General features: G+C 41.5%; 1 protein-coding gene across 3 annotated transcripts; it reads right to left on the reverse strand.

Annotated features, from left to right (window-relative positions):
* Positions 1-2,859: 2,859 nt before the first annotated feature.
* Positions 2,860-10,475, reverse strand: LOC133487781 (14-3-3 protein zeta/delta-like). 3 transcript variants are annotated; one of them, XM_061794906.1, is made up of 6 exons: positions 10,321-10,475; positions 9,386-9,774; positions 5,326-5,449; positions 4,788-4,951; positions 4,613-4,708; positions 2,860-3,894 (listed from the first exon to the last, which is right to left on the reverse strand). In XM_061794906.1, the coding sequence occupies exons 2-6, from the start codon at positions 9,677-9,679 to the stop codon at positions 3,820-3,822; spliced, it is 753 nt and encodes a 250-aa protein (XP_061650890.1). In that variant the 5' UTR covers positions 9,680-9,774; positions 10,321-10,475; the 3' UTR covers positions 2,860-3,819. The 3 variants fall into 3 exon arrangements, with proteins under 3 accessions (XP_061650890.1, XP_061650892.1, XP_061650891.1); XM_061794908.1 differs by having other exon boundaries at positions 10,325-10,460; XM_061794907.1 differs by having other exon boundaries at positions 9,386-9,822; positions 10,321-10,458.
* Between the last annotated feature and the right edge of the window lie 15,509 nt (positions 10,476-25,984).

Genomic DNA, 25,984 nt, shown 5'->3' on the forward strand with positions numbered 1-25,984 from the left:
GAGAGCGCGAGAGAGCGCGAGAGAACGCGAGAGAGCGCGAGAGAACGCGAGAGAGCGCGAGAGAACGCGAGAGAACGCGAGAGAGCGCACCTGAAGCGATATTTGAGGAAATGAACAATTTACAAAGAAAAACTTTGGGAGAAGTTGAAGTCACCGTGTAGAATAATATTCATATAATAATAATATATATTACACTGTATCCCCCCCCCCCCCGCCCCATCAAGTGAGCAAACGTAGGACGGAAAGGTGTGGAATGGTTTTCACATCTGCCCCACAGTTCTGAGGACCTGGGTTCAAATCCGGCCCAGCCTGTGTGGAGTTTGCATGTTCTCCCTGTGCCTGCGTGGGTTTTCTCCGGGTACTCCGGTTTCCTCCCACATTCCAAAAACATGCATGGTAGGTTGACTGAAGACTGTAAATTGATGTGAATGCATGAGTGGGTGTTTGTTTATATGTACCCTGCAATTGGCTGGCGACCAGTTCAGGGTGTACCCCGCCTCTCACCCAGCGTCAACTGGGATAGGCTGGATGGATGAGCAAATATGAGATTATGACAATTACATCATTGCAAACCAGTGGAGACTGCTCTGTCATTCACTGTACTGCTCCGAGCACCTCAAGGGCATATTTGCATGTTCAATTTATAGTTTATGACAATATTGTCACGGTTCAGTTACTCCTCCACTGGGTTGGCTCTGGGTCTGAATCTCTCATGTTCTCTACATGGTTGTGTAGGGATTCTCTGGGGACTCGGGCTTCCATCCACGTCCCAAAACATGCATGTGGCAGGGTGTACCCCGCCTCTCACCCAGCTACCTGTGATAGGCAGCAAATGACATGTGTATGAACTCAAAACACGAGAATAATCTTGAAAAATAATGTAATAAAGGAATTTTCCAATTCTTAAGTCATTTTCTAATTAGATCGATGCCTGCATTATCATATATATATATATATATATATATATATATAAAACAAATGTGTAGAAAATTGTCTCTCTATACAGTATATGTATGATATATACATCCATCCATCCATCCATCCATTTTCTTTACTGCTTATTCTCACTAGGGTCGCGGGATGCTGGAGCCTATCCCAGCTATCTTCGGGCGGGAGGCGGGGTACACCCTGAACTGGTCGCCAGCCCATCGCAGGCCACATAGAAACAAACAACCAGTCGCACTCACATTCACACCTACGAGCAATTTAGAGTCCTCAATCAACCTACCACGCATGTTTTTGGGATGTGGGAGGAAACCAGAGTGCCCGGAGAAAACCCACGCAGGCACAGGGAGAACATGCAAACTCCACACAGGCGGGGCCAGGATTTTAACCCCGGTCCCCAGAACTGTGAGGCAGATGTGCTAACAAGCTGTTCACCGTGCCGGCTAGTTGTAACTTAATTTAAATAATTAAAACAAGTTCTGCACCATGATTTCATGCTTTTTAATTCAATGGACATTGTGCACGCTTTGGTGTGTTTTTATGTTTAAAAGCATTGATGCTCATCTTTTTTCTCAGAATAGAAATATGTGACAATATATGCCAGTGAGTATTATTATATGCTGTCTGTATGTTTAAATATTTGTTTAAAAGTTTACAACTTGCACGATTTCAATGCTTGCTCTGTTAGCCCAACTGAGGTGTTTCACATTGCGCATTACCATTTAGCTAGCAGACGTTCACAAGAAAGTTGTGTGGTTTTGGTTAACTACATGAGTCTCTATTTTGTTTAATCTTCAATTGGCAGTGGTAATGGGCCTGATGCGGAATGTCACATGACCAAACCCGAAAACAGGTGGACAGACTTCCTGTCTGCGCAACGATTAACTATGAACTGAGGACATGACGGTTTGAACCTGAACTTGCTGCAAAATTCTGGTGTCTTTGGACAAGATAAAATGCATGCATATCATACTTAGACCACAGGTGTCAAACTAGTGGCCCGGGGGCCAGATCTGGTGTGTCACATTTTATGTGGCCCGTGAAAGCAAATCAAAATTGTTAATTGTGTTCTGGTGCAGTCATGTTTATATAAAAAAAAAAAAAAAATGTTGCCCTTTTTTCTTCAATTCATTATTTTAATGCCTGCATGGTACTACTAAATGTATATTACCTGAAGAACATTATTAAATATGATTTTGGTTGTCAAGAAAATCATGGACAATGACAAGAAAACTCTTATGAGCTATTTGCCTTGTCATTATATTTGTCCAAACAAATGTACTGCTCGTTGTACCAGGGATTAAACCGTATCAATTTAAGAAACAAGGGTGCCCATTACTATAAAGGCAAAGCACGCACTGTGTGTAGGGCCTCATCCTCCTTGAGAGGCCACATTTTCGTGTGCAATGGATGCGCCTTTGCTACCTTGAGGCGGAGGTCAAGGTAGAGGACCAATTTAGCATGAGGAAGGAGAGAGCCAGTGATTGCTACAATTATAGCACTCGAAATCTGACCAATCAGCAAGATGCACCATGCAAATGCCGGCACTTGTTTGGCAATTGCTCCTCCCGGCTCATTCTCTCACACTCACAACCACTTTGAAGGCATTTCTAAATTATGAAAGACAGGCATCCGTAGGCTTTTTGTGTACTAGCCTTTAAGACAATTGGAGCACGGTCTCGTTTAAGTAAAAAATAAAAATAAAAAAATACCGGTACTATAAAAACTGGTACTGTGCCATTTCTGACAGACAAAAAAAAAAAAAAACAGTTTGGTACTGGTATCAGTACTAGGTGTAACACTGGTCGCACTTTGCAGATTAGATCTTTTCAGGTGGCCCGGAACATAACCCCCCCCCCCCCAAACGATTACTGTACAGTACATTACATGATACGACGCACACACACGGAGAAATGGTTTATAAAATGATTTATTCATGTTAACATAGCTGTTACACAGGGATTCAAACGGTTCCACAAGGCTTTAAGGGACTACAATTGAATGAATAGCAAAACAATAGTGGTCCAAATCTCTAATGACAATCACTGGACAGACAAACAGACCACCCTCTTTTAGGATGTGTACAAACCTGCATTGAAAAAGATTAAACTTGACAATTGAACTTGTGTGTTACAGCATTTGTTCCCATTCCAGTGTAATATCTCGAGACATGCAATGACAGAATTGTCTTCATCTTCCCATTTGAAAGGTCCCGGCGTGTCAGTCAGTGAAGCCCCCACAATTCCCCCCCCCCCCTCCAAACAGACATGCTTCAGTGAAAGAGTGGCATCAAAGTGAGGATGAATCCAATGGGCACTACTATTTGCTGCCAGCATGCGTGGAACACTGGCATTCCCTGCAGCATGAAAACTATCTGAAGTGGAATTTCAGACGCTGTAACCGTACCACATGATTGTGTGAGTGTATTTTTTTTGTTTTTTTTGTTTTTTTAAGAGAGCAGGAAGAGGAAACTAAGATAACCTGGAAACAAAATCTTCCTCAGAGGTTGAACTTCCAGTTCGATGTAGGGACTTTGAGGATTTCTGCCTCTAACTTTAGGAAACAGCGTAATATGTCAAGCTATCAATATTCTTTTACAGCTGAAATTGCACATACTGAAAAGGCCAGGACACACACAAACCAAGGAATGGAGGGTTTTACTTTTACAGATCATTCTAATTGTTTTCTTTTTTTCTCCAATTTTATTTTTTTCCCCCCTCCATGATTACATGATTATTTTTTTTCAGCAATGGTTTCATTGGAAGAATGTTGGATCGGAGCAATAAGGAATGACGGATGTGTAAAAAGTTTTTTTTTCTTTTTTTTTCTTTTTTTAAATCCTTTTGTTTTTGGAGAACAAGGACTATTTTTCTTTTAGTTCTCAGTTTCGCCACAGTCACCTCTTTCTCCGGCATCGCCCTCCTCACCAGCGGTGTCCGATGTCCATAGCTGAGGAGAGAAACGAGATACAATTTTCAATTTGCATTTTCAATACAATTCAACTCTGACTGGACAGTTCTCAGGCAACATTCAGAAATTATGCTATTAAGTTAACGATTTGTATCAACTACATGCTTCAGTGCAGCCAAGTCCTCCGAAGTGCTACTTTGTTCTAGTTATGTAAACATTTTTTACAGTGGTAATTCCAAAGTTAAACGCTCCAAAAGCTTTGACTATACAACAAAAACTGTATGGTCAATGAAATATCAAGAGTCAAACAAAACAAGTTCAAACTACAATCATGTCTGTTGTCAGACTTAAACTCATTGAGCAAGCATCAAGGATTAATTCCACAAAGTGTGTTTTTTTTTTCCCCCCCCCTTCTCCCCGACATTAGTAGTGCACCAGTCACAAAATATTCTTACGCAGTTAATTTTACCATTTGCAACCAGAAAAAAATCATGTCGATACTATTGTAAACGCCCTGAAAAAAGTCCCTGGCAGTTAGTTAAAAGGCTGTATGATGAGCCATGATCAGCTTGAGGCTGGAAAAACATTTCACTTAACATTAAATTTCATTACAAATATTAGAAATTTGAACTCTGCTGCAAGAAAAGTGAGTTTGCTTTAGTGGTGTTCAACACATCACCAGCTAAAAGCAAAGGTTTGTCCAGAAGCCGAACCATTAAGAAGAAATGATCATTTTGTGTGATGTGAGGACACTCACTGTCAGATTGTCTCTGAGGAGCTGCATGATGAGGGTGCTGTCTTTGTAAGACTCCTCGTTTAGTTGGTCGAGCTCGGCGATGGCCTCGTCGAACGCCTGCGAGAAAAACAAATATAAAAATGTGAACAGAGAACAGGCTCAAATAGTGGTGGGCAATTTGAGATCATGCACAAACCTTTTTAGCGAGTTCACAAGCTTTTTCTGGAGAGTTGAGGATCTCGTAGTAGAAGACTGAAAAGTTAAGAGCCAGACCCAAGCGGATGGGATGTGTGGGGTCCATGTCAGTCTTACTAATTTGAAACGCTTCCTTGTACGCCTGCTGTGAGTTGTCGATGATCTCTGATGAATTAATATACATAAATGATATAGATGCAAGAAACACTATCACTGTACAAAAGCCCACTCCTTTAATCATATTCTTTTCAAGGGAAGGCAACAGCTCAATTGTGACACATTGAACCAGTCAATCAGATGGAAAAATGCAGAGGCATCAAATCACACTATTACGATCACAGAGTAGGTTTGTGTATTAAGCCGAGTCAGCGCCCACCCACTACAGTTCTAACTTCTGAAATGAGACCGTGTGACATCACTTCCAGCCAATAGTGAGACATACTATGAGACATTCCTAGTTGGAGTGTAAAGATAAAGCCGGTACTAATAATTGAAATGTGGAAATCATAAACGTTAAATGCAGTTGAGTATGTACTCACTCAATTTGTCATCTCCGGTGGCAACCTCAGCGAGGTATCTATAGTAATCCCCCTTCATCTTTAGGTAAAACACTTTGCTCTCTTGTTGTTTGGAGTTTCCAATTAAATATTTGTCCAGCAGTGTCTGTGAGGAGGAAAAAAAACATTTGATTGGATTCAGTTTCACTAATGGAAATGGGCGACAGAGCAATCAAACAAACCTCAACGTGATATCCGACACACCAAGTAACAAAATCTGGGACAAACACACAGATGTGCTTCACCATGAACACTACAGAGATCAGTGATTAATAGTACAGTGGTACCTCAATTTAAGATTTAAGCCCATTTTATTTTTGCTGTAACTTGAGTAAAAATTTCAGATACGAGCCCAAGATAGTGGCAACCTTTAACTCACTTCACAACAAGCAACAATCGTTCTTCAAAAAAGGTCAATCGCTTGCTTCAAGCTATTATTGTGACTCCCAATTGAAGTTCAGTCAAACTAAACAATTACAAGTGTATTCAAAACCACAACTTTGCCTCATACGGAGGTCTGCTAGCACAATGTTAATGCACTACAAAACACCAGACAGGTTAACGCAAGTAGCACTGACATTGCAGTAGTTAACCCTTTAGTAACGGACATTTAAACAAACTGAAGCAACATGACAATGTAGCAATATTCATATGCATTTTCAAGGTCATCTTCCACAGGCAGTATAAAAGTGCTTTAGTTTGACTTTCACACTGTGGACAGTGTGATTAAACCATTTTGCGGAGACAGAAATTAAGCACAGCAGTAATGTTTGACTTTTAGGGCTATAATCCCATTTTGGGAGTTAGGGGGAAAAAAAACATCACATTGACAGCAATACCTTGTTTACATTGTGGGGTTAAGTGCTGTTGCAAGTGTAGAAGTTACAAGGGTTAGCCTGTTTTTGGAGGAGGAGCTGATGAACAAAGTTGAACAGTGGCCTCAGATATACTACTACTACTACCAACATATGTGGCATTTTTTTCCAAGCTTTGGCAGGAAGAAAGTGTTCTTGTCTGAGCCAAATCCCTCCTCGCAGCCACTCCCAAATCATGTCCACAAGCCACCATTGGCTTGGCCAAAACATGCACACAGCTCATGTGCCGAGCATTCCTTTCCCCTGCAAGCTGCGCACAATTAACAGGAGGAGGGATGCTCTCGTCACAGCACTTTCACACAAAGCTCTCATTTCAGTCACCAACGCTCACGGGAGAGTGCAAACGGCATCGCCTGATTAAAAGGTCTGACTAGTCGCGGGTCTAACTCAATTCGCACATCCGACAAGAATTTGTCTCCAAGCATTGATAGCTTTTGAAAATGTAATTTGATTAAATTGAAAAAAAAAAAAAAACAGAATTGCAATGTAACCAAGAGTAAAGTTAAAATGTGACATTTATGTTTGACCTTAAATGTACAGCTGCGTTAAAATTGATTCGAGAATTTGGAGTGAATTATTACTTTGTCGCATCGACAGTTTAATGTGCCTGTGTAAATGTTTGAGAAAGAACTACACAACTTCAAATCACCTTTTGTTGAGTCTGTTTGACAAACATTTAATGATTGTGCCTGATTAATGTATGACAGGTCTCTAAAGAGACAGCAGAGAATGGCTGCATGTCTCAGACTGCCGCTGTTACATGTGTGTGGGAATTTTGACATTGACCTGTTAAAACTACATCCTTAAGAACATTACGTTTTCCTCCCAAATGTAGCCCTAAGACTGCTTTGTACAAAAGGTAACACAAATGACTGAACATTTTAGATGTCAATGATAACAAAATGACAGCTCCATTGTGTCAGTCTCTTTACTTGTGAATTGGGGTCCACCATCTCCAAGCCACTGCTATATAGTTCAAGAACACAAATACAACCAACCTAGCAGAGACAAACATCTTTGGCTCCAAACACATGATTCAGGCAAGCGACCTCCAGTCTGCTACATATCTTGTCTATTCTCACTCACAGCAAACATGTTCTGGGGTGATTTATTATTTGGCGAAAGTTAGCAGCCTGGAAGGCTTCTGCAGACGAGCTGAGGCCTGAGGAGAGACACACCCATCTGCAACACTCAGCAGAAGAAACAAAAGGCTGAGTCACGAGCAGGGAAATGCTGAAAGTGAACAGCCCTTGCAGCGCATCAGTGCAGACAGTAGCCCAGGGTCATTATTGCAACCTTCCAGCCAGATAGCCTCTAATCCACCATCAAGGTAGGATGGAAATAATGTAAAGCACAATCCCTGCTGTTACGATAGATTAATCAAATTGTGAACGCATGCCCCGCCCCCACTAGTGTTCAATCCAGGCTTGGAACTAGTTCAAATATAGGCCAAAGTCATTAGTTTCAAAATGTTGCCCTGTTGAAGGTATTCCAATTTAACTAATTGGAATTGTTTGTGCATGTTAATTATTGCACATTGCTTGTCAAATTAGCCATCCATCTGCAGGATGAGATTGCATAGATGCATATGCAGAGAAATATAGAAGGGTAGTGTGAGGGCCCTGCATGTAGTGTCCTAATTGCAGTGGAACCTTTAAAGCCCCAAAACCATTATCGCCTCTCATCATGTAAATCTCAAATTCAGTTCAGTGAGGATTCAAGATCATATCCGCAAGTGTTTTTGTTTTTTTGTTTTTTTTTTTAAACAGAAATTGACCTCTCTCATCAGAAAGGGTCTGGCTGTTAAGTACAATAGGAGTAATACAATCAATTACATAAAATTCAATTGGACCACACCAACGCTAGCAAAAACATTTCACTGAAGATTTCTAGAAATGCCCATAAAACACCACTAGGTGACAGTGTCCCCCTGCAAACACCTTCCTGATTAATCTCTTTTTGACTGTCTGGTATCGTCAAAGGTTAGTAGCTTTCCTCTTTTTTTTTTTTTTTTTTTTAAATATTCACCATTACATTCTGTCTCCACAGTTAATTTTAAAATGCTCGTTAAAACAGCGACTCTGGACTAGTTAACGCTTTATGATTTCGTCTGTTCGAGCCTGTAAGATATTTGTTTTGAAATGTGAACAATTTGGGAGTCAACCAGCACCCCAGAACAGGTAGGGTGTGACTTTGGAAGTTCCACTATATTAAAAAAATCAACCCATTTAATGACCTTATCAGTGGACACACTCCGTGATGCAATAATATTGTATCCAAAAATCTTGATTCCCGAAAGGCTGTGGGAAGACACTACTTCCTGGTACTCTCCAGCATAAAATGGTCATATCTTTACAGAAATTGAGCCAACAGGAAAAGCTGGTGATAGTATCAGACACCTAACTGGACTGAAATAGCCTACCTAATCCATTGAAATTGTGTTATGGAATAGGGCTGAGTTTATGTTAACAGAAAGGAAAAACGTGTACATTTAACACACCTGGAGACGAAATGAAATCTTAGAAACCAATTCAAATAAAAGAGAACGAACGATAGCCCCTCAGCACCTGATTTCGTCACAAATCCCATTACAACCTTGTGAGGAGCAATTGCATAGCCCATCAGGAATTGCATAGGAATGCTGGCGAATCCTGTCGCTGGGCCAAAATCAAGAACTAAGTCTCAAGAGACTGTTTGTGTTGCAATGTCACGCCACGTCATTTAATTGCCTTTGTGTTCGATATTTTGTAGAAAAAAACAAAGCAACTGAGAAATAGCTCACACTCCTGGACGAGCTGCACATTTTCTTTAATCAAGTTTGAACCGGTTAAGCAATGCAGTCATTGTGTACTGTCAAAGCCTTTTTTTTTTTTTTTTTTTGCAGCAGCAGCATTCATTCAGTTTCCTTGAAATCTGTCAAATTTACTGCATTTGTCCATCTTTCTATTCTCCTATCCTATCAAGTCATTTCATTGTGAGCTTTGAAATTAGTAACTTTTATAGAGGTGTACCTATTATTTTGACTAGTGGGTGGATCATCTTTTTGATGCTCTGAAGCAGGGGTCAGGGACAATCAACCGGAGCTAAATGAATCCCTGATTGGACTGTGGTATGTTGAATTATATATCATGCCTGGCTCTCTGGTTATAGAAAATGAGGCCACTTACCAAAACGTTGTTGCAGATTTCCTGCAGCTCATTCTCCACTTTCTCCCGATATTCCTTAACCAGCTGAAGCTTCTTCTCAACGGTGTCGGTCTTGGCTTCGATGCTGGAGAGCACCCTCCATGAGGACCGCCGGGCCCCCACCACGTTCTTGTAGGCGACGGACAGCAGGTTCCGCTCCTCGTTCGTCAGGTCTTCGCCCTTCTCCGTGACTACTTTCATGCACTCGGCCATGTCGTCGTAACGCTCGGCCTGTTCTGCCAGCTTGGCCCTCTGGATAAGATCCGCTTTATCCATAGTTGTTCCTTTTTTCTCTCTTTTAGTGAATATTTGATTGGGGAGCGATGGATCAGACAACACGGTCGGGATGAGCGACAGTCGGGGACTGTGAACTGGGAGTGGAACAAGGAGTGGCGTTATTTCCACCGCAGCGTGACAGGCTGAGAAAATGAAACGATCGCATTTGTGTAAAAAAACAAAAAAAAACAACACCCAGTTAAAAAAAACATAGGCATATTGTAGCTACAATTCATTAAACCAGATAACGACGTGGACGTTTTTAGTGCGTCTCCGTCGCCTTGCGGTACACAATTGTGCTGTAAAGAGATTACGTAACGCTCAAGTCGTGTAATGTGGCGAACTGAATGAATATAGCGCGTTACAAAATGGAATTATAGCACCGAAAACGAGGCTCTCAAAGGACCGAGCTGACTCACGTCGGTACCGCTGCCCGCCACAAAGGTGTCTGGAGGGGCTAGCTAGCTTCGAAGCTAAATCTGCAGGCTTAAGCTAACGGGCCACTCCTATCAATGGAAAAAGTGTCACCGAAAGCGCAGCTCATTAAAACGCACCGCGTCTTATTTGATCACACTGGCTGTAAGAAAGCTATATTGAACGATTACTGGGACGCACACAATACAAACGTCGACGTAGCTCACCTACAGAGGTCCGAATTCGCTTCACAAATTGGTCCGATTCGATGGATTGGGCAGAAAGGCAAAGAACAAGCAGCAGCAGCTAAAGTCCAACTGAACTTGATTTAAAGGAGGGCGGATCATCTGGGGGCGACTCTCCAATTGTAAATCGGAATCTCTGTTGAGTGACAGGTAGTTTTAGGAGTGTTGGCCAATAGACTTCGAGAGAGGGGGTGAGGGGCGGGACATCAAAGAGTAGTTCGTCAGACCCGAACGCTGCAGCGGCTGGTCGCACGGGGTTTCCTCCAATTAGAGCAAGGGAGATGACGTCACCGAGTTGCCATGGTGATATCAGTCCAATCGCTCCACACTTTGTCACGACGTGTGGACGGTGGACACCACACGAGAAGCGGGCGTGGCACGATCACACACAAACGCACAACGCCATCTTATTCAGCTTTTAGTTGAGCCTTTTTTTTTTTCTTCTTACCCTTAAATAAGCGTTTATTAGTATGTAGAGGTAAAGTAAGTCTATATGGTTGTTAATATGGTTATTTAAAGCACACAAAAAGGTTGTAACAACGATCAATTCAAGATGTTTGCTGTCAGTGATATTCTTGGGGGGGAAAGGCCTTCAAATAAGATTGTCATTGCTCTCCTTCATGAAATTCAAATCTGCCTGCCCTGACCTTCGTACTTGCTTATGCCCCACACTTCTTAGGTCACAGGAAGGCACACTGACAAACCACTGAGGCCATGGAAAGGTGCTGGCTTGCATTAAACGTGTAGAACACGTCACTTTTAGAAGATGTACACGGCACAGTTGCATGCTGTTATATTGCGTTCTTGTATAGTCTTGATTGTATGATTGCCATGTAAATCTGGTGGTATTAAATGGATTTAGTCAAGTAAGTCCCACTGACGGCCGAGGTACCAAATGCACAGCCCACCAGGGGCTTAAACTGATGTGGTCTTAACTGAAGCGTGTGAGTACAGAGTGGCAATTAATTTCAAGTTGTTTTTTTTCTACCCGATGGGACGTGATCATGGAGATCTTCCCGCACTCGTACACTGTGAAGTAGGCCAGAGGACACAGAAACGGCAACATTTTCTCTCAACAGGAAGGAACATAAAGGCTAACTTCCTGTACGCAACCAAACGAAATGAGGCCCCCCTTTTCCCCCCCGCTTGTACAGACTTGCATTTGCCTTCCAGTCTAGAAAGTAAGACATCTATTTCGGTCACTAGAAGCAGCATTCTCAGTTATAGAGCGTCTTGTCCACAGTAGGCCAGATGGCTAGAAATAGCAATATTAATAGGGTAGGAAATCCCACGGCGTTAGCTCTAGATTTGAGGCGCTCCCGCTGACATTAGCGAGAAGGGGGCCTTCTGAGGCCCGCGTTCTGATGTTTCATGCAGATATCTTGTGCGAAACATTTTGATTTGAATGCTGCACATGAAGACATTCAACAAAATGAAAAGAATCTGAAAAACACAATACAGACACTGTGCATCACTCTCGACGAACTGTACATCTTAACTGTACATTTACATTTGTGTTCATAAATACTGCCAATAGAAAGCATTGCTGTGAATATTGAGTGAGGAGCGACTCTGTTCACGCTGAAGAGACAATGAAATTCAGACAACGAAGTCAACTTAGCCTCTTTCTAGTAGTGGCTGCTAGCTAGCTAGCTAGCCACTATCTGGGTACCTACTATATGTGATGTCGCTATCTAAGGTAGACAAGGTCGAGTGTTTTATTGTTTCTAGAAATTTGCATTACATTGGTGTTTAACTTCCTTTTACACTTGTGTTACAGTTCACTTTTAAACGGTTACATAAAAGTGCAGCTAATTTACATAATAAACATCCCCCACCGAATTTCTCCGCCCATGACATGATCAGCTAAGCTAGGCCAGCTACAGCAATGACCAATGCCCCTGCTATCAGGTCAAAGCCAAAAAGGTAAGATGAACTCCATTGAGCTTTGTAGGATGCACATCTTAGCGATACCTCTGATAAGTTGAAACTTGATTGCTCAGTGAAGTTGTCAATGCACTGACGGTGGAGGGTGTATGTGTTTGGTTACGTATCCATGTGTTGCATACACACATACACAGTGTATGCAGTGCTGCTTCCACAAGTAAAAATGCTCTTAATATCTTTCTGGATGCTTTCTTTTTTTTTTTTTCCACTTTGGGCTCTGACCTCGCAAATTGAAGCTGCTGTTGGCAGGGCGCCACAGCAGGTCGTCATGGTAACTAAAGCTGGACTTGCCATTGGCCTAGCAGGCTATGGGGTATGGTGGCGCTCACTTGCATGAGACAGGACCAGCGCCTTAATAATCCAAGCTAAATTTGGCAAGACAAGAAATAGTGTCTCTAAAGATCCTCTAATTTTATATCCTTGGGGTATTTTGCCAAAGGCATGTTATTTAGGCACTTTTGAAATGTTTCAAATTATAGAATAAAAAAATGCACACTATGTCTCCTTTAATAATACCTGCACAGTTGACAAATGTACTACAATGGTGATTTACATTACTTCTTGAAGAAAACGTTGTTTCAAATTGCGAATTGGAGGTAGACCAGTATCCTGGAATAGATTGTGTTAAAGGTTCCCATGTATGAAATTGTGCGTTCCACACAAAAAAATCTGAAGAGTGAGTGCTTGTTTTTTCACAATACAACCGATACTGTAAATTGTGACTGAGTAAAATGCTTAAAAGGTGTGCCATGCCTTTCGCATGGCAATTAGGCCTTTGTTCTTCAGTTCGCTATGTGTCATGAGCCGCCTTGCAGTGTTATGGTTGGAGGCTGGGTGGCGGCTGGCTGGCGCTTTGTCCCTCCCCTTCCCCCTCTCTCTTTCCAGCACCTTCCTCGGCCGTGCACCTGTCACCAATCAGCCCTCGTTACCACCTGCATTTAAGCCTGCCTGATGCCAGAAATCCTCGCCAGAGTATTGCAGCTTCCCCAGCGGTACAATGGCTCCCAGTCTCCACGTAAACTACGCAAATCCTTGTCCTCGGTGTTTCCTCCGTGTCCCAAGTGAATTACTGCCACCACGCCGCCAAGCCAGCTGACTGTCTTCGTCACTGCCTGCCACACATTCGCTGCCTCAACAACCTGCCAGCGTATCTCAAGGACCATCTACATTTCCCTTTTCAATGAACTGTTCATCACAACCTCTCAGCCTCCGCCTGCTCTTGGGTCCAGTCTCCATCCTTTTGTGACACTATGTCTGTCTCACCTCTAATTAAAACAAACTTGCTCAGCAACTTGAAACATAAATGCAAGCACACACACTAAGAAATACCGTAAAATGTGACGAGCCCTGCATGCTTGGAAATGTGTATGTTTGCTTGTAGTTTGCGGTTGCTTTTGCTTGAATAATAAAGGACACCCTGTGCAAAGTGCCTTGAAGCAGAGACTGAGGAGCTTTCTCCAGCTGTCAGTCCCCTCTGTTCACCTTCTTCCGCAGTCCCATGCATGTGACATGCTGCAGAGCCCCTTTCTGAGCCCCCCTCCCTGTCTGAGATGAAAGCGTGAGGTCCAACGAATGCTTTTACCATTGCATTTTTTTTTCTGCTGCTGCAGATAAACTCCAAAGACAATCAATTATTTATGGGGTGTAATTAGGCTGCCGGCACGGTGGACAACTGGTTAACACATCTGCCTCACAGTTCTGGGTACCGGGGTTCAAATCCCAGCCCCGCCTGTGTGGAGTCTGCATGTTCTCCCCTTGCCTGGGTGGGTTTTCTCCGGGCACTCCGGTTTCCTCCCACATCTCAAAAACATGCGAGGTTGGTTGATTGGAGACTCTAATGAATGTGAGTGCGAATGGTTGTTTGTTTATATGTGCCCTGCCATTGGCTAGCGACCAGTTCAGGGTGTGCCCCGCCTCCTGCCCAAAGATAGCTGGGATAGGCTCCAGCAGCCTGTGACCCTAGTGAGGATAAGCAGTAGAGAAAATGGATGGATCTATGGATGTAATTAGTCTCACACTGGCCAAGTCAGCGGCAGAGGTGTTGGCCTGGTCCAGTGAGAGGTCAGTGCTGAACGGAAGGGGAAAGAGACAATCCGTTGCTGATGTGGACGCCATTTTATTATTCTGGCTCCATTAATCCCAGAGTGAGTAACTGAGAAAGGCAAGACCAATTCAGCACAAAAAAAAAAAAAAAAAAAGACAACAAAAATCAAAGTCATTGGATAAGACTTCCAGCTACCTCATACAGTGGTACCTTGATTTACTAATTAATTCATTCATTTCTTCCATGACTTGTATATTAAATAGATTTTGTGAAATGCTGTTTAATCATTTCCAGTCTCCAAATGACCTCCATGTAATAAATACAATGAAAAATATAATAATAGTGAATGTAAAGAAATAAACTAGTTTCATTAAATGTAATTACTGTACGTACTGTAGTATTTGTGTGTTAGATGTGTGCCTTTAAGGGGCGTGGCCTGGTGAGTGACATCAGGAGCTGGAGTCCATTAGTCGGTATGGGAGCGTCTGGGCGTGAGTTGGCCTACAGTAGCTCCTTGAGAGTGTTGTCATTTTGTATTTATCTGTTTAACTGTTTGCCCCATTCAGTAAATAGCTGAAGGTGCATCGGCAATCGTGGCTCTCTTTTGTCCACGTGCGAGGGCATATTGTACCTTAATTGCTTCATTTTTTTTCTTTCTGAGGCTTGCGCATCACTGAAATTTTGCCGAGCAACACAAAGCAAAAAAATCATCTCAAAAGCATCTTAAAAGTTACTATGTTTTGCTTTTTCTTTGTATAATTGTTTTTTTATACCACCACGGGGTCCAAGTGATGACAATAAGGAAAGATGTACCGCAACCATGTCAGGATGTCACCAGGAAATTAACAACATGGAAAGCAGGAAAACAATCTCTGTCACAAAAGAACAAAATCTATACAATAAAGGCTGAGTTAAACTCTTAAGTGGTACGAGTGACCTTCATCAACGTTTGAGGTGAGTACACATCATATTGTTTTCACGGTTAACTTATTTTTCCACACGTATGACAGTTGAAAATGTTAAAAAAGTGAAATGTGTGACATCTTTATCCTCTTTATGATTCATACTGTTCATCAAAGTTTCGGAACTACATTGAGAACACATTTCATTTCATTTAAACAGTGCATAACTTAATTTTACACTGACAAAAATGTTCAAATGCTCTGTAAAACACTGCTTGAACAGTTAACAACATGTCGGTTTTCAACAAATTCATTCTATTTCACTTTAGAGGTTCTTGTTCATCTTACTGAGACTGCTTGATCTTGACTCAATATGCAGGGAAAGTGTGGAGGCACAAAAACAGCACAGAAGCGTGAAACATCCCACAACGGATGGCGAAAGCTGCTGTGATTCAACCTTGTTGGAGCAGAGTTCGGTGATGGTGTGGAGGAGGAACGAGGCGTTACACAACAATATTCCCACTCGAGGTGGTAGACTTTTTCTTTCAGTTACCACCTATGTCTCCATCCTTGTTTCATGTTCATACCCTCTTTTATGTGGACCACCACATGTCAGTGTATCAGCATGATTTCTTTGGGCTCGCAAGGTATGGTTCATGTCCGAATCGTGACGGTGGACTAAGAACTCAGTCACATCCACCGAGCCTCCTCTCTTTCTTCCACGCAAGCCTCTCCCTTCCTCCTCGTTCGTGAGATAGCATGCAATGGAAAATTTGTTTGAGACTTTGTCCGACACTCCCTGTGGTTTTGCTACTGACATGTTCTCCCTCACGGTTGCAGCACCAATGAGAGTGGTCAATGCTTGAATCTATTTGCCACACACAGACCCGGAGATGTGCATAATTGCAGTGCAAGTGTGCAAAATAGCATTACCGTGTTGGCTTATATGAGTCATCAGTGGGCAGTGAGACTGCAACTATGCAATAGGATGAAAGTTGCTGCTTGGTAATGAAAGGCATACAGTACAGACTTTACAAATGGATAAGAGTGGCAAATGGTGTCCTGAGTTCTCCATTTTCTGTAAAGCTTGACATCACTCGTGTCGGGTGTGAGGTGGAGCTTTTCCCAGCCGACTTTGGGCGAACGGATATTTATACCTATGGAGAATTAGAGTTTCCAATTAACCTAACAATGCTTTTGTGAGTTACCATGTAAATTCCGCATTGTGTTATGCAGAACAGCAAACGTGATTCTCCTGAATCAGAAAGAGAAGCACTCCTTGAATGAGGAAAGAAGCAAAAGTAAAGCTGAGACAGAGTATTGTAAATCTTTCTTGCTACAAAATGTCGACCTAAACCAAATTGTTATTTTTCCTTTTTCAGGCTCCAAAGATCCCTGTTTAGTGTTGCAATGTGTCATCCCGTGCTAGTACTATGTTCCCAGTGTGGACCAGCAGACAGGAGCTCTCTCCCAGCCCTAGCCAGGGGGGCTTTTTGGCTGCAGATGCAGAATGGTGATGTCAGCAGGCTGCAGACTCAATTATTCACCAGCATGGCTCATTTCCGATGGATTTATTGACTGACAGGTTTGAAGCATTTTTCCAGTGCACCCCTGCTAATGCATTCATATATTCAGTTTTTTGTTTTTTTTGTCCTATGCAAAGATGATCAAATCAAATCAACAGATATTGTTGATAACAAGCAACAGCTACACAGTCGGGCCGAACCGGTTCCGTCACTTCGTGTGAGGTATTAATCCAAGCGGCTTTGGCGGGCGACACCAGCAGAAGGTCACAGCACGTGCTGCTATCATTCCGCAGCACTACACAGGATTGTGGCGGCTGTTACGTAATGCAAATGCGAGGGCAAATTCAACGACTCCGATAGTTCTCTCACTATCCCACACCCACTTGCTGAAAAAAAAAAAACAAAACGAGAAAAAAAAACACCAAAGTAAATGCACGTCTTTGCCCACACTGTTCTGCATTTTACAGCTTGTGTAAAACAGAGTGCGCCATCTCTTAACATGAGTTTGCCTAACTGCCTTTTGTGAGTCTGGCCCAGCATGCCTCTGGGGCACCGATTGGCACAGAAGATAAAATTAGTAACAGCGAGATGGCTCGTGTGGTTCGGACTAAAAGAGACAGCGGCAGGTAAAAGAGGTCACGCTGCTGAATCAAAGTCATGACAGTTCGGTGAATGCAAATCGCTATCACAAATATGATCTTAGCGCTGTGTAAACGTCACGGTGCAGTTACTTTCGTGGCAGCATTATACAACCACTGGAGACAATGGAAGCACTCTTTATGACAATGATAATAGTAAACTACACACTACTGTTGACTGTTATGTTTATGTCTCCATAACTTCCGAAAAAGAGGTTGTTTGATTACGTGGAACTTCCTGTTGGCAAACTGGACTTTTATGAAGATTAAATTGGATTAAATTTGAGTGATAATCCAACAATCAATCAATCAATTTTATATCTGATTATATCTGTCACAATGGTTAACTAATATTTAGAGTAATTTAGTAAATCTATTTTGACCAGTGTTACTTGATTTGAACACAGAGAACTGACCATCTCTTTCATAATGGGTATTGTCTTTAATGTTAAAATATCATAATATATTAACAATGCAATATTTTTTAATATATATTTTTGTCCAACATTATTTGGCTTGGAAAATGCATCAAACCGATCAACAATCAAACTTTCTTTTTTTTAAAAACAATCTTTCCATAATAGGCCAGAGAAATCCTGTACTTTCAGAGGAGAGATAATAAATTCATAAAAACTTACAAGTTGAAATGAGAAAACATAATGTTCGAATATGTTTAAATCATAATTTCAAGAAAGATTTTCAATACAGTTTTCAATTACGTATGTACTTCATTCAAATATTTGAATAATTGGGATTTCATTATAAATACATACTGTATGAAAAATATAAAATCTACAAAAACATTAATTTGTATCTGATTTAAAAAATATCTAAACATATTTAAATAGCTTTTGACTTTAATACATTTGTTAAAGAAAACATTTTCAATTACATTACACTATAGACTTCATTCAAATATTTTCACAATGGGAATTCAGTACGAAAATGATGTATAAATACTCAAAATATAAAATATGTCAAATAAAATATTTTCATTTTTTTTAAAAATTTTAAATCGATATTACTTTTTTTAAGATAATATTTTATTCCAGTTTTATCTTTTCAGTTTCTTTGTTGGACACATTTTTACAAGCTCATGTGTTAAGTCTCACCCAGATGTTATTCAGAATACAGCCAATTCAAATCTAATATCATCTCATATATAATTATATATAATCTCATTAAATATACTCCCATTCTTCTATCTTTGGGACTTCTCATCACATCAGGTTGTATTTGTTCTGTGCTTTTATGATCTTATTTACAGCTACATACTGTTCCCTTGGATCCATCCATCCATCCATTTTCTATAGCCCTATCGTCACTAAGGTCACGAGTGAGCTGGAGCCTATCCCAGCTGACTTTGTGCGAAGGGTGGGGTACACCATGGACTAATTGCCACCCAATCGCAGGGCACATATAGACAAGCAACTATTCACACTCACATTCACACCAACAGTAAGTACAATTTACAGTATTCAATGAACCTAGGAAATACGTTTTGGAATGTGTGAGGAAGCCGGAGAAAAAAGCCTTACAAGCACGGGGAGAACATGCAAACTCCACACGGGAAGAAGGAACTCACAAACCTGATTCGAACCCCCAACCTCAGAACTGCGAGGCGGATGTGTTAACCACATCGTGCTGCCTTAAATCCGGACATCTAGTTTATTCTTTGAGGGGTTGCAATTTACTCTTCCCGGACAGTTGTAGTCTGCTGACAAATTGTACAGAACATGTAACACAATATATCTCTGTTGATTTCATAGGTGACAAATATTTTAAGCCTTGGCGGAGGTCTGTCTTCTTTTGAGTATTATGTAAAATCCACTTGCAGTAAAATCTATATTTGCTCCTGGTGTCGAGCCAGGACTGGTACTAATATCCTGCTGTGTCTATAAACACACAAAGGATATCCCTGGAGGAAGTACCACCTCTTCTATGTCCTGCTCCAGACAGGAAGGATTCATGTCCCAAATATGGACATAGCTTCCCTTACAGTCAATAACAGAATTGGGCATTATAGCTCTTGAAGTTGTAATGTTAGTTGAAAAAAAGCATCGTGTTTACAGTCAGGTGTATCTCTCTCTTTTAATGTATGACAAAGAGAATTAGATAAGTGACTGTGTGCGATCTTGCCCTACCTATTTTCAACATGTTTTTACCTTCCGTTCATGAAAGTGCTTGTTGAAGGCCTCCTCTTCTCTCCCAAGGTGACCTCACTCAGTTATAATGCAGCAGCACTCATCTCGACCCCCTCCCCTCCCTTCCCCACTTCTATGTGCCATGTATCCTCCATCTGCTGTTGTGCTCCTCTTAAAAGCATCCTTTTTTTTCTTGTTTTAAATTCTGCACAAGCACAGAAGCCTATAAAAAGATTCTGTAGATCTATTACGCTGTAGGATTTGCTTTGTTTTTTTTTGTGATAAAATAAACACTTCCTAGCCTAAAACATTAAAACTCTAAAAAATAAATAAAGACAAATTAATTAAAACATTAAAACATCATATTATAAGGAACACTGCTACCGTGCATTACTATATAAGAGTGTTTATAAGAGTATGGTAGAGGTTAATAGGAGTGTGGGAAAGATTAACAAGAGTCGGGAGAAGTTCATGGAGCTTTAAAATATGTATAAATGATCAAAACAAATATGTGGGCGCTACTTCGCGGAATTCACCTAATGTGGGGGTGGGCCGGAACCTAACTCTGATGATAAACAAGGAATTACTGTATCATCATTGGCTAAAGCTAAATATTGCTATATTGTATGTGTTTATGTGTTCGTCTGCGATTCCCAGACCTGCTGATATGATTGCTGCTAAGACAGTCACTAAAATGGTACATACACATATTTGGAACATTCATCCTTTTTATTTAGAATAGAATAAAATAATAATAATCATTATGAATTGTTTTCTCCGGGCCCTCCGGTTTCCTCCCACATCCCCAAAACATGCATGGTACGTTAATTGACAACTCCAAATTGCCCGTAGGTGTGAATGTGAGTGCGGATGGTTGTTTGTTTGTATGTGCCCTGCGATTGGCTGGCAACCAGTTCAGGGTGTTCCCCGCCTCCTGCCCGATGATAGCTGGGATAGGCTCCAGCACTCCCGCTCACACGTAGACTAATCTAACCAACTAAGCCAACCTGATGTCACTCACTAGCTCACACCCCTTAAAGGCACACATCCAATCCACAAATACAGGACGCAAAGTAGTTACGCTTCATAGAACCAGTTTCTTTCTTTTATGTTCATTCACTTATACATTCTCCTTTATTATGTCCGATTATGTTTACATACAATACTGTGCAATTTTTCTTGATTAAAAAGTATGTCTCGTCCGCAGTTAAGCTCTGATGCTTGCACGCATACACAAAGCTCATTTGTGTTGTAGTTATTATATTGCCCTTAAAGCATTGTAAAACTAATGTGAGGCTTTTGCACAGTCACACGGTCGTGATTCATCTCAGGCAAAACCTCCTTTCTTCTTGCAGCACGTCACTCTCCCACACCCTGACTTTGACTGTTGCCATGGAGACCAAGGGCAGTTGGGGAAAAAAAACAGAAGTCAGTCAGTGCGTAACCTTTGCACAGCGAGGTCAGACGAGGAGGATGCCAGGACAGTGCTGTCACCACCGAGTAGACAGACTCGTTGTTTTAGTAAGACAAAAGAAGAAGATTAAAAAGGGGCGAGTCAGCGTCTTGTCATATTTGTACATCATTTCACTTCTCTCGCTTGTGTGTGTGTGTGTGTCTGTGGGTGTGTGTGGGTGGGTGGGTGTGTGCCGGCGAGTGTGCGTGCTAAACCGGATAGGTTTAAATTAAAATCGAAAGTTCAGTCCATTAAGGTTTCTTCAAAATAACATTCAAAGTTGGTTTGAAGCACAAATATTAAGTTATGTATAATTGCATATTCTTTTTATGTACACTAAAAATGATAAATGTGGAAGTTACTACGATTGCAATTCCTTTGTTCAACACAAAAATGTGAAGTTGATCAAATAAATCAGTACCGCCTCAATAGAAATAAATATTGTAATAATAAATAAATACTTGACTCTGCACCATAATGATCAATATTAAAATACATAAATGTACTGTACGCAGTGATTAAAACAATGTTAAAACTATATCATGCACAGTTTGAACATTTAATTCAGTGATTCTTTTGCATACCACTAGAGGGAGCCCGTGTACCACTAGTGGTACTTTTACCACACTTTGAGAATCACTGCAATAATTCCTTTTTTAACCATCTCCCTATGCATGTGAAACGTTTTTTCCTTCCTTGTCATTTTCCAAAATATAACATTGACTTGAAAATTGTTTTTAATGCTGGTATAAAGGCAGCACAATTTAGTACTTTAGCATAACTGACTCTCCGTTTTGAGGTTCTGAGTTTGAATCTGAGCGTGTGGAGTTTGTACGTTCTTCCTGTGTTTGGTTGGGTTTTCTCCGGGTACTCCGGCTTCCTCCCACATTCCAAAAACATGCATGTAGGTTCATTGAAGATGAATTATGTCTATAAATGTGAATGTGAGTGTGAGTGGTTGTTTGTCTATATGTGCCCTATGATATGCTGGGGACCAAAGTCACCCATGAACCTAATGAGGTATAGAAAATACGTATAGAAAAACGTATTTGATACTGTCTGCTGTTAGAAGAATAATGACACAGTAATAAATGTCTTTCTGACATCAAATAGTGAAGTTGAACATCATATTGAAATAGGAGTAACCCCACCCTCGTCATGCCGATGAATGCGGCCACCGACCCTCCTCCATGTCTTGGCGTGATAGTCACGTCTTCATGGCGCCATCGCTGTGAACACATTCCTGGTGCAGTTTCCATGGTAACCGGTGGCATGCTGCCGTTACCAGTGCAGAGGATTGTGAGGTGAATTACATGGGAGCATCTGTTAGTAAGAGGAGGAGGAGGAGGAGGAGGAGGATACTCGCTTTGCCGCACTTCCTGTCTTTTATGTCCTGCTTCCTGTTTCGTCTCCTCCACGCATCCATGCGTCCATCCATCCGTTTCATGTTTTCCTGAACCTTGTTTGGCCTGCCAGGGCTTGTTTTAAAATATTCAGCTCACCTTTGTCTCTACATGAATGTAAAAGTTTGGCAAAAGTTCAGATTTTGATCCTAATCTAGAAAATGACACTCACATGTCGCCCACTTCTTGGTAGAAAATATTACAGGGAAGACTACAGGGACAAATGTACATGTTCTGAACACACACACACACACACATAGACACACACACACACACACACACACACACATATATATATATATATATATATATACAAACAGTGGATATAAAAAGTCTACACACCCCTGTTGAAATGCCAGGTTTTTGTGATAGAGACCAAGATAAATCATTTCAAAACTTTTTCCACCATTAATGTGACCTTTAACCTGTAGAATACAATTGAATTTTTAAAAAGAATTTATGCGAGATGGGAAGTATAAATAAACTACGATAATGTGCTTGCGCATGTGCACACCCTCTTATAACTGCAGATGGGGCTGTGCTCATGATTAAGCAGTCACACGCAAACTCATGTTAAATGGGAGTCAGCGCATACATGCCACCATTTAAAGTGCATCTGTCCATCCATCCATTTTCCAAGCCGCTTCTCCTCACTAGGGTCGCGGGCGTGCTGGAGCCTATCCCAGCTGTCATCGGGCAGGAGGCGGGGTACACCCTGAACTGGTTGCCAGCCAATCGCAGGGCACATCGAAACAAACAACCATTCGCACTCACAGTCATGCCTACGGGCAATTTAGAGTCTCCAATTAATGCATGTTTTTGGGATGTGGGAGGAAACCGGAGTGCCCGGAGAAAACCCACGCAGGCACGGGGAGAACATGCAAACTCCACACAGGCGGGGCCGGGGATTGAACCCGGGTCCTCAGAACTGTGAGGCTGACGCTCTAACCAGTCGGCCACCGTGCCGCCCTAAAGTGCATCTGATTAACCCCAAATAAAGTTCGGATGTTCTAGTAGGCTTTCCCTGACATTTTTCCACTTTATATAAGACCTTCAGATGTTCTATTAGGCTTTCCCTGACATTTTTCCGCTTTCTAGAAGAAGCCTGCAGGTTTTGTGCTAACCCTGACGACCATTTGGAACTATTCATAATTCCCTCCACCTTGACTAAGGCCTGAGTTGCAACTTAAGAAAAACCGCAAAAGCATGAATGTGAATGGTTGTTTATCTTCAGTGCATATGCCCTGCGACTGACAGGCGACCAGTCTCGGATGTACCCCGCCTCTCGCCCAAAGTCAGCTGGGACAGGCTGCAGCTCACGCGTGACCTTAAAAAGGTCAAGCGCTATAAAAAAATTGATGAATGCCTAATTTTATAAAATTCTTTTATATTGGATCTCCTTGATGGGTCTACTGTGTATTTCCTTAGCTGTACATTACAGCTAAATCTTAACATGCTTCTGGACACTTTATTAGGTCCAAGATGGTTGCACAAATATTTCTGATACGCCATTGAAAGCTGCAACTGCACCCACAATAATAATTATGATGTCTCTGACAGGCTTAATTAAAAATTGATCCAGTATATTTGTGTAGGTGTAAATAAATAGACTTTTGCATTGGCTCTCCTTCAATGTGCATGCATGAGTTATTTTTAGACATCACATCGAGGTTTATAAGGGTCCATTCATACCCAAATAAAGAGATGCACCGTGATGATGATGATGATGATAAATGCAACCACATTCTTCACCTAAGGACAGCAAGTCCTGCTTACAGAGGTGCAATCATCAATAGCACCACTTTAACAAAAGTGTAAGCAAAAAAGAAGAGAATAAGAAGTTGTTGCAGCCCAGGAGAGACTATTTAAACAGGGATTACAATATGCTAAAATATTCATGAGCATGAACGTTGTCTGCTCGCACGCACGCACGCACGCACGCACGCATGCACGCACATGAGTGTTCTTGCGTGAATACATAATAAAATAAAATGGAGCACTCTATTTATGAGGGCTCCTAGCATAAGAGGCCTAGCCAGTCATCATTTTTCTTTTATTAAACCTCACAATCTAATTAATGAGGGCAAGAAATTGTTCACACTGTCCTACAGGAAGAGATTTGCATTAAAAAAGAGGGGGTGAAGTGTGCCAGAGTGCATTAACCAAGACCATTTGAGCTGTGTGAAATTGCTCGTTCATTATAGGCAAGCGTGTGTGTGTGTGTGTGTGTGTGTGTGTGTGTGTGTGTGTTCTCAACTAGACATGTTGGAACAAATCAATAAAGACCAACGTTATGCAAGATGTTTTAAAAAAAGAAAAAGCTGAATTCTTCCACCCTGGTACTATGACACTACAGTGCACTCTTGTGGCTATTGGCCACCCCGTCACACTGACAAGATTATATTAAGGTTAGAGACTACTGCAGTAAACAAGGCGAGACATGTCGAAAGCAAGATTAAGGAGAATTTTGAGGAGCTTCATCCTTTTCTGAGGGTTGAGGAGAAGGTCACGTTGTCTGCTCTGAGGGAGGAAGAGCAGCAAAAGTGTCAAGAAGATGAATATAGAATGTTTAGACAACCATAGGGATCCTAGAATCCATCAGTGAAATTGCTGAGTCCATTTGGACGCTATAATGAAAGATGACTTTCATTCTTTGAATCACAGAAATATTCTACATGGAGGTCAATAAACAGACTATATCCTAAATACTATTTCTAAATACTGAATTATTAATACTGATTTAGACCACAAAAGAAAAAAAAAATCAACCTGTGCAAAAAATATATATCATTTTGTGTTTTAATGGGCTGCAGACTTATATTGTTTTCTTCTCAATGAATACTCCATACACGACTGGTAGACTAGAATAGGCTGGTACCATCCATCCATCCATCCATCCATCCATTTTCTTCCGCTTATCCGAGGTCGGGTCACGGGGGCAGTAACTTCAGCAGGAAAGCCCAGACTTCCCTCTCCCCAGCCACTTCCTCCAGCTCTTCCGAGGGGCTCCCGAGGCCTTCCCAGGCAAGCCGAGAGACGTAGTCTCTCCAGCGTGTCCTGGGTCGTCCCTAGGATCTCCTCCCGGTGGGGCGTGCCCGGAACACCTCACCAGGGAGGCGTCCGGGAGGCATTCTAAACAGATGCCCGAGCCACCTCATCTGGCTCCTCTCCAGCACCCCTGAATAGACCTTACAAGGGAGGCTGAGGAGTGTGATCCCCCTGTAGTTGGAACACACGCTCAGTTGTACTCTACTCTGATCGTATCATTATTGTTTACAAAATATGCTAATATCTTACCACAGGTTACTCTGTTTTCCACTTACTCCTCTCAATATACACATTCCTTACATTTTAACCTGTACACTTTTTTTATTAACACTGTCAGAGCGGTGTTAATTTGAACAGTGTTTAATATTGTAGTTGGAGTTCGTGAAGAAATGCAATGCATCATACTGGCAGCTGTTTTTTAACATTTAGTTTTTATTTGACTTATTACTGAAAACATCATTCATCAGTTATTAGAAACATTTTCAAATTGTACAAGTTACTTCCTTAAGAATACTTTGAAATGCAATTATTTAATCATGTA

This window comes from Phyllopteryx taeniolatus, chromosome 13 (assembly GCF_024500385.1).
Source record: "Phyllopteryx taeniolatus isolate TA_2022b chromosome 13, UOR_Ptae_1.2, whole genome shotgun sequence".
Classification (NCBI taxonomy): domain Eukaryota; kingdom Metazoa; phylum Chordata; class Actinopteri; order Syngnathiformes; family Syngnathidae; genus Phyllopteryx; species Phyllopteryx taeniolatus.